General features: G+C 29.3%; 1 protein-coding gene across 1 annotated transcript; it reads right to left on the minus strand.

Annotated features, from left to right (window-relative positions):
• Nucleotides 1-6,157: 6,157 nt before the first annotated feature.
• LOC107890177 (WRKY transcription factor 28) lies at nt 6,158-8,851 on the minus strand. The gene is made up of 3 exons (XM_016814673.2): nt 8,355-8,851; nt 7,578-7,715; nt 6,158-6,612 (listed from the first exon to the last, which is right to left on the minus strand). Exons 1-3 carry the CDS (start codon nt 8,780-8,782, stop codon nt 6,270-6,272), a joined length of 909 nt encoding a protein of 302 aa, XP_016670162.1. The 5' UTR covers nt 8,783-8,851; the 3' UTR covers nt 6,158-6,269.
• Nucleotides 8,852-9,198: the final 347 nt, after the last annotated feature.

The raw sequence follows: 9,198 nt of genomic DNA on the forward strand, positions 1-9,198 counted from the left end.
TTGCTGCTGAAGGCCTGAAAATGCAAAGGAACTCTTTAATCTTCGACATTCATCATTATGGATCACTGTTTGAACGTGTTTTTGGGATTTTGAAGAAACGGTTTCGTGTATTAGATGCTGAACCATTTTGGAATTTTCAAACTCAAGTAGATATAGTTTTGGCTTGTTGTATCATTTATAATCATATAATGGGAGTTGATCCTAGTGATTTAATTAATCAAGGATTATACGAGGAGTCTGAGTTTGATTCGATAATACAAACTCTCACGGAGCGAGAAGAAAGAGAAGAAGTAAGAGAATGGTCTGCTAAGAGAGATGAGATTGCACAAACTATGTGGACTGATTATATGGCTAGAAATATTAGGTAGATTTAGGGCTTAGGGTTATTGTTTCTATGTTATGTATGTTTTAGACTGATGTTGTTTTTTTTTTTTGTAAATGTTGGTTGGATAATGATATTGAAATTTTAGACTGTTGGATTTTGATATATGTCTTGAATTTGTTAGATATTGATTATGTTTTAACATTGTTGGATATTGAATTGATTATTATGTTTTAAGCTTGTTGGATATTGAAATTATTGACAATGACAATTATTTAATGTAGAATGGGTAAGGGCAACAAAGAAGGGACCTCTAAGCAATTCAGGTGGACAAAATCGATGAAACATGTTTTCCTTGAAATTCTAGCAGAGGAGGCTCGAAAAGGAAATAAGCCTTCTAATACTTTCAAATCAGTTTCTATTAATCGAGTTGCCCACGTCATTTCTGAAAGATTCCAAGTCCAATACGATACGAAGCACGTGGAAAATCATTTGAGGACAGTAAAAAACCAGTGGCAGATTATATGCAAAATTCGATGTGAAAGTGGTTTTGGATGGGATGATAACATGAAAATGATCACATGTGATAGAGCGACATACGATGCAACAGTGATGGTAATATATGTATATATATGTTAAGTATATTTTAATTGTTTTTTACTTGTTATTCTAATTGTGTATAATATCCAACAAGCACACAAGAAGTATGAACCTTTTTTGAATAAAAGCATTGATCATTATGATGAAATGGCTGTGGTTGTTGGCAAAGATATGGCAACAGAGAGTTTTGCCAGAACATTTGCTGACATAGATTTGGATGACGGTAATGAAGATTCAATGCCTGTAGACTGCGACAATGAAGAGGCTGAAGAGGTAAGAACAAATGTATCTTCTTCTGGCACATCCAAACGTAAAAGAAAAAGTGGTCAAGAAAGTCTCGTTAATGAACAAATTAAATTTGTGGGTGAGCAACTTGGCGAAATTGCTAATGCTTTGAAACAATTTACTGCCGACAAGACAGCACAGCTTTACGAACAAGTGATGTCGATGGAGGAAGAAGGATTTGATGATGACTTCTTGTGTTCTGTGTTTGATTATCTAGGGAGTCATGAATCAGAGGCCAAAATGTTTTTAGTTAAAAGTAAGAAGCATAGAAAAATTTGGCTTCAAAAATTTTCTCAAGGTTGAAGATATTGATACTTTTATGTGGTGTAATATTATGCACTTGGACAATGTTGTTACTATGTGGTGTACTACTAATTATGTATTTAGATAATATTATTTCTAGTACTCATTATGGTTTCGAAGCAATTTATAATTATTCAATATTCTTACTAGTACTCATTGTGGATAATATTTTTTCAATTTATAACGATCAATATTGTAGCTTATTATTGAGTATTATTATAAATAAATCATTGCAATATATGTAAAAACAATTTAAAATATAAAAATTTATTAATATATATTAATATATGTAAAAAACAACTTTTCCGGAAAATATTTTCAGGAAATCTGTTAAACAGCAGAAAATATTTTACACAGATTCAATCAAACACCAGAAAATATTTTCCAGTAAGTCATTTTATAGAAAAGTAAAACATTTTCCAGAAATCATTTTACGGAAAACATTTTACTGCCAATCAAACAGACCATTAGTTGTAATGTTATAGTATATAAAAGGAAGTACGTGACTTAAACTATATATAACCTTCCTAATGTCAAGGACTTAGATTTTTCCCATGCAATCTGTGCAGCCTTAAGCAGTTTCTTCACCCAAAAAAAGCCTAAGCCAGCCTAACTCTGAACAATTAAGGATTCAACAGAATTCCTCTAAGGCACTTATGAAGAACAAGCGGAAGAACGAAAAGTGAAAGAACTCGAAAGATGAACAAAGCCACAGAAAAGCAAGAACACTAGAAAGAAAGTTTTGAGCGAATGCTCTCAAAATTCTATTACTCACCGAATGAATTACAATGAGGGGGAGAGGTCTCTATTTATAGTTAAGTCTCTTCAAAATCAACGGTATAGATCAAAGTACATCAACAGTTAAGATTAAAAGCTATCTACAAATCAAATATCTAATATTGTAGAATCGTATCTTCTAAATATTACATATCATATCTAGGATCACATATCTTTGAAGATCACGTTCCATATTTGCTAAGCTTTATAGATGGGTCTTCAATCTCTCCAAGCAACGGGCCAGTCCGGTTGGGCCGAATGACATCCTTTAAACATGTTGGTTCACACAAGTGCACCATGGTTGCGGGCTCCCGTGCGCCATGGTTGCGGGCTGTCATGCGCAACCCATGACACCTAACTCACAGTTGCGATTCACTATAATACGGTAATAATGATGAGTGCTAATTTTTGTTATGCACACTCAACGTTTATTCTATTAAAATTTATGTTTTGGGATAATATATAATATGGTAAGAAAATGTAATGTTTTTTCCATCCGTTACTTGATAGAGTCAAAGAAATGAAAGAAAATAAAATAAAATAAAACATTTGAAAATGCAAAATCTTGAGCTAACAAACATCTCTCTCTCATTTTCTCTCCTCTCATCATTCTAATTGGGAAATGATTGATTTTTATGTATTAGGATTAAAAATGACTATTTCTCCTATTTTCTTTCTTCTCACTTTTCTTCCTTAAGAAACACACTCAAAAATTATTTTCTTTCCACTTTTTCATTCCTTCCTTCCACTCCTCTACTTTTTCACCCAACCAAATACACTTGAAAAATGAAAGAAAATAAAATAAAACATTTGAAAAATACATCATTTTAAACTAACATACGCAACTCTCTTTTATCTCTCCTCTTATCGTTCCAATTTAGAAGGATTAATTTTCATGCATTATGATGAAAAATAATCACCTCTCCTATTTATTTCCTTATTGAGTATGATGCATACCATTTGTTAGTTAATATATATATATAATGCCTAAAATTACTCTTAACCCTTCCTCAACTGTTAAATAGGAGGATAAATGCGTTTTGACATACTCAAACTTCCGTTCTTCTACATTGACAATAATAATAATATTAATTAAATTAAGACTCAATTGATTCTTAATTATACCCAGCAGCTGGCTAAAATCCCTCATTGAACTCCATAATGTTGCTTTTCAGTTAATGAATGGGACACACTTATGGCCGAAACATTAAGGAAAAAGAAAAGTGTCTTGTTTATTAAAAAAAAAAAAAAGAAGCTGTTTTTGTAACTCTAAAAAGAGGAAGTGTTTTGATTTGTACGAAAAGTCAACGACATCTCGTTTAACTTTAGGCTAAAAAATGATCAGAAACACTTCCAGAATTTATGTTCTTTTGTCAATTACTACCACATTTGGATTCTCATGCATATAATTTACCTAATCCAATATTGTAATTTTTTTTCTTCTAAGGATTTCCTTTTTACTAATTAATTTATTTTTTAACTTACAAATTTATATTTAAATTATGTTTCTTTTCTCATTTTAATACTTAATTTTTTTAAAATTAGTATTTTCATTAGTCAAAACATTAAATTTATTTTTAAAAAAATTAATCCACAAATTAGTACTTGAACAATATTCTTTTTTCCAAATTGGTACTTACACTTTTTTTTTTGTCCGAAGTGATTATAGAACAAGAAAAACAGAAAGTAATTTAGAGAAGAAGGTTTTATTCATATCCCCTTGTCAAACAATACCAACCTATATATACATAGACGAATAACAAACAATATTTGAACTTAAAATGATGGATAATAAAGCTGATAATATTACTAAAGAAAAGGAAGAATCTCAACAACAAAATCAAGGCGATTGAAGAATCTTACTAGTGATATTCAAAATTTTCTTTCGTTACCCATTTTACATCAAAATGTTATATCTGTTAAACAAATTCCAACCAATAATAGATTTCCATGACATATAAACTCTAAAAACTAATTTTAATTCTTTTATTTTTTTACATTATTTCTTTTTCTATTTTTTTTCTTATTCCTTTATAATGTTTGGCAATACAAGTAATGTTCTAAATTATGTCGCCTAAGTCGAAATGCTAGCGATTAATTTTGTTTTTAAACTTTACCATCTACTTACTCGACCTGACAAGATCGAAAAGGTTCTTTCATTGATCAAAATCAATTTTTTTCAGAATTAGATTAGAGTACTTAATTGGATTGAGAATCAATTCATAGATAAGGGTTGAATCGATTGACTAGTAAACTAATACAAATCAATTAAACCGAGCAAAAAAATTGTTGAACCAATTGAATTAATTTCATTTATTTTAAATATTTTATAAATTTTTAATATTTTTAAATATATAAAGAATAATTTCTTTTTTGCTACATGATTGCTTTATATTATAAAATAATGTAGAGTTAGGTGGATGTCACTAACTCTTTGACTTGGACCAAATCTCTCTCACTCATGATATTAAATGTGTAAATAGAATTTGAAGGAACTGCAAAAAAGAGTCCACCCCATCAATTATTCTTCATTTATCTTGAATTGAATGAATCAATATAATAAGAGACAAAGGATTGGTCTCTGTATATTGCTTGTCAAACCAATTGTTTGAATTGTGTTTCCATAGGATTCTTACAAGAATATATATTTCTTATATCTATAATAATATTTTTTTATAGGTTTTAATATTTTTTTTACGTCTAGAATTACTTATAGCCCTTCCTCAACCGATAAATAGGAAAATAATATATTTTAGCGCACTCGTACTTACGTCCTCCTGCATTGGCAACAATACCCTTACTAATCGAGTTAAAATTCAAACAATTTTTCTTTATTTTTTAAATAAATATAAACAGGAGTTTATAATTATTATATATATAATGTTATTGAATTAAACCTTATTAAATGTTAAAAAAAACAAATTTACTTTTTATTGATATCATTCGATAATATTAAATGGGTAAACTATATCAAGTCACCGAATTTTAGTAAATTTTTATTTAAATTATTGACAATAAAAAAATTAAATATGGCACTTTCGTTTGTGAATTAATCCTTATTAAACGTTTTTTTCGTTAAAACTAATTATAAGAAAAAGGAAATGAATGATTAAGATATAAATTTACCAAAATTGAGTGATCAAAATGAATGTACAGAAACATTGTTGTTAGCTAAAGTAATGAACAAAATGAAAAAAACTGCTATATTTGATATTTTTTTTAATGATAAAATGAAAAATTAAAAAAAAATTGATAATTAATTAATGTAGTTTACCATATATAAATAAATTACTATTGATTTTTTGCATGGAAAATAAAATATCTAACCAATGAGTTGGAAAATTAGTCTTTACCTATAGAATTCACTCGAGTTTGAGTTTTCAATGAATAAGTGAGATATACTTTTATTCAGTGACGAAATTTCATGTGTATAGATCCATTTTTCTTGTCAGGGACGAAGGACAAGTGGACTTTACTCCCAAAAATGGTAAATTTGTCATTTAACCTCTTAAATCTTTATGAAATTACATGTTAGTATAATGATAAAATTATATTTTGATCACTCAATCCTTTAAAATTCAACTTTGATCTCTCCTAAAATAATGTTTTAGCTTGGTCTTCGTAGGAGAACTCAATTATTGTCAGTTTGAATAGAAAGATTAACGATTTTGACATGTTATATATATATATATATATATTCAATCCTAAGCTAACATTTAATAAAGGTAAAATTCTCTTTTGACCCCCTTAAAAATGATAAAAGTTTAATTTAATTTTTTAAAAATGATAAAGATATAGATTATTAAAATGATGAAATTACATTTTTATTATTGTAAAAATTACAATTTAATTTCAATCCTCTTTAAAAAAAATTTCTGATTTTGCCACCAAAGTTATAATATATATATATAAATACTGCACTAAGTGAGTGAGTCTCATACTTTCAATTTTTTCATTCATAGTGATAGTTCACTACAGATTTTCATGGAGCCTGCTTGCGGGTGGAGGAGGATACTAAATTATGTAACAAACCATAGTCAGAAACTTGAAGCTGCTGTTGCTGCTGATGTTGATGAAGGGCGACGCTTTGATGTTGCATAGAGTTCTGGTCTTCTTGATGATTGCTTGTTGATGGAAAGAAATAATGAGCGAGGAATTCATGAGGGAAAGCGGCCGATGATGTGATGTTATTGCCTCGAAGAGTGGTCGGAATGTGATGGTTATGACTGCCTTCGTACGTAGTGATCACAACCGATGGATCTTGAAATGATCTCTCCACACGCTTCTTCACACCACATTTTTGGGTGGTGCATCTGTAATAGCTTCTGCATCTCATACAATAATTCAACATTAGCCAACTGTCTCCCAATGTGATGGATTTTTAGCTGTAAAAAATACTATGAAGGTTTTTGCACTAAGAGCCCTTTCTACAAGTAAATTAGTTTCTATATATTAAACTAAAAAGCATATTGGTTTTTTCTGTTAAAATTCCATCTATTTATACTATTAAAAACTAATACGATTTATGTAATAACGAGATAGTAACAAACATGTGATGTCTCACATATACCTCATAGAGTGACCAATTTTAAACAGGAGAAATAGATAAATTTTTTTAACAAAATGACTAGTTTACTTTTTAATCTAATGTGAATAGACTAATTTACCTATTTTTTTACATAAAAAAATTAGACTGCAATCTAACTCCTAATTCTTATATAAATATATAATATTTTAAATAGGATTAAATCACCATTTGGGGATTAAACTTGGTAAAAATTCTCATATTAAGGTCTAAATTTTTTTACCCAAGTTAATCTCTAAACTTAATAATTATTTTTGTATCAGGGCTTAAACTTTTATTTATCCAAGTTAATCTCTAAACTTGATAATTGTTCTCACATTGGGGCTTAAGCTTAATAATTGTTTCCACATTGGTGCCTAAACTTTAAAACTTTCAAGCAATATATCAAAGACTAACTTGAATAAAAAAAATTCAAATCCCAATGTGAAAATAATTACCAAATTCAGAGCTTAACTTAGATAAAAAAATTTTAAACCTCGGAACCATTGCCAAATTTAAAGTAAAAATGATTTGCCTTTCTAAATACAATTAAGATATTAAAAATCTAAGATAAGTTCACAAATGATTAGATCTATGAAATGGGTTTCTAGCTAGTACATGGAAGATGCAGCTGGGGAAACTATTTAAGAAATTAATCAAAGAAATAAATGATTTGGACTAAACTATAAACTGCATAAATTTGAAGAAAACAATTAAGAGGACCACCTTGGATAAGGGCTACTCTTGACTGCCTTTTGTCCATATTTCCTCCATCTATATCCATCTTCAAGAACATCAATCTCAGTCTTGGTGAGGAAGGCAAACCTTGGCTCTCTTTGTTGCCTCTCCTTTTTTGGTTTGTTCCTAAATATTTTATATATGTATAAAAAAAAACCTTGCTATAATTTCAACATCAAAATTGCATACAATAATTAATTACTACTAATTTAATTTCTCTGTAAAATATATGTTTTTGAGGTAGTGTTTCACTCCTTGATATCTATACTCGATTTTAGTTTTGGGTTTTTGTTTCTCTACTTCAAAAAATGTCCAAAGAAGTTTATGGAGTTTCAACAAAAGCACTTAGGTCCATTAAGGAAATATTTTATCATCTCCATGAATCCTTAAACTTTCTTCACAATAGAAAGACAAAAACCCAAAGCTAAAATCAAACATAAACACCCAAGAACACCCAATAACGATAACTCATTCTAGAAAAAATACTCACTATTACATATGGATATCAAGTATTAGGGTTTCTTTAGCCTTCTCACTTTTTTTTTTTGGTTTTTTATTGTATAATATATATAAATAACATTTAAAAACTAAGAACATAGAAGTGAAATTTGACTTAAAGTTCCTTCCATAGAAAGGCAGAAAATTTTATATTAGGAATAGTCTAATAATATGGAATTAACGCAAACCATGTGATAGTCAGAGAAAAAATAAACCAGACAGTAGCTAGCTAGCATATGAAAAAACAAAAAAAAAATCAAAACCTACACTTTCTTTGATTTTTCATGTTCGGACCCTTTGTTGGTCTTGCTTGAATCTTCAACAGCTGTTCCGCCATTAGAGGGAGATGACACTGAGGAATTTGGTGTAGATGGGTTTTCAGTATTATCAATTTTAATCCTTACTGAATCGTCTACAGTTTGTTTGGAGTTACTAATGTTGTCGTGGACCGGAGCAACAACATCAGATGAAGAACCAGACATGTCGAAGAAGGGTCTTGAAAAGCAGTTTTGGTCGTGTAAACAGTCGGTGAAGTTCATGTAAGAAGAATCCAAACCCTGAAATGGTGGTGTTGGAGCAGCTTGGCTGTAAACAAGAAGATTATTGTAGTCAAAGAATGGGAAGGTTGATGAGTTGAATCCTTGGAAAGGATCATAATTATACAGTGGATCATTCTTTTCATTTGAAGACGACATATAAACAAGAATGAAGAAATTAGGGAAGAAGAAGATGAAAATGAAGAAGAGACGGAGTTTGATTAAGAAACTTTTTTATTTTTTTTATAAGAAAATAAGTGTTTTTCGTTGGTAAAATATCACGAGGCCCTTGTATTAAGAGTTAGATTGTAATTTATTCTTTATATTTAAAAAATAGATAAATTAATCCTTATATATTAGAACAAAGAGTAAATTGGTCTTTTTGTTAAAAATTTTATCCAACTCTACTATTAAAAACTTATCCATGTACCTGTACGTTAGCATAAAATGCATGCGGCATGCCACATGTCCTTATTTGTTTATTCTGTCAATCATATGCCAGTTTTTTACCATACAAATGGATGAAAATTTTAATAGAAATGACTAATTGCTCTTTGATCTAATTTATAGGGGCT

The sequence above is a fragment of the Gossypium hirsutum genome, chromosome A09, assembly GCF_007990345.1.
Source record: "Gossypium hirsutum isolate 1008001.06 chromosome A09, Gossypium_hirsutum_v2.1, whole genome shotgun sequence".
Classification (NCBI taxonomy): domain Eukaryota; kingdom Viridiplantae; phylum Streptophyta; class Magnoliopsida; order Malvales; family Malvaceae; genus Gossypium; species Gossypium hirsutum.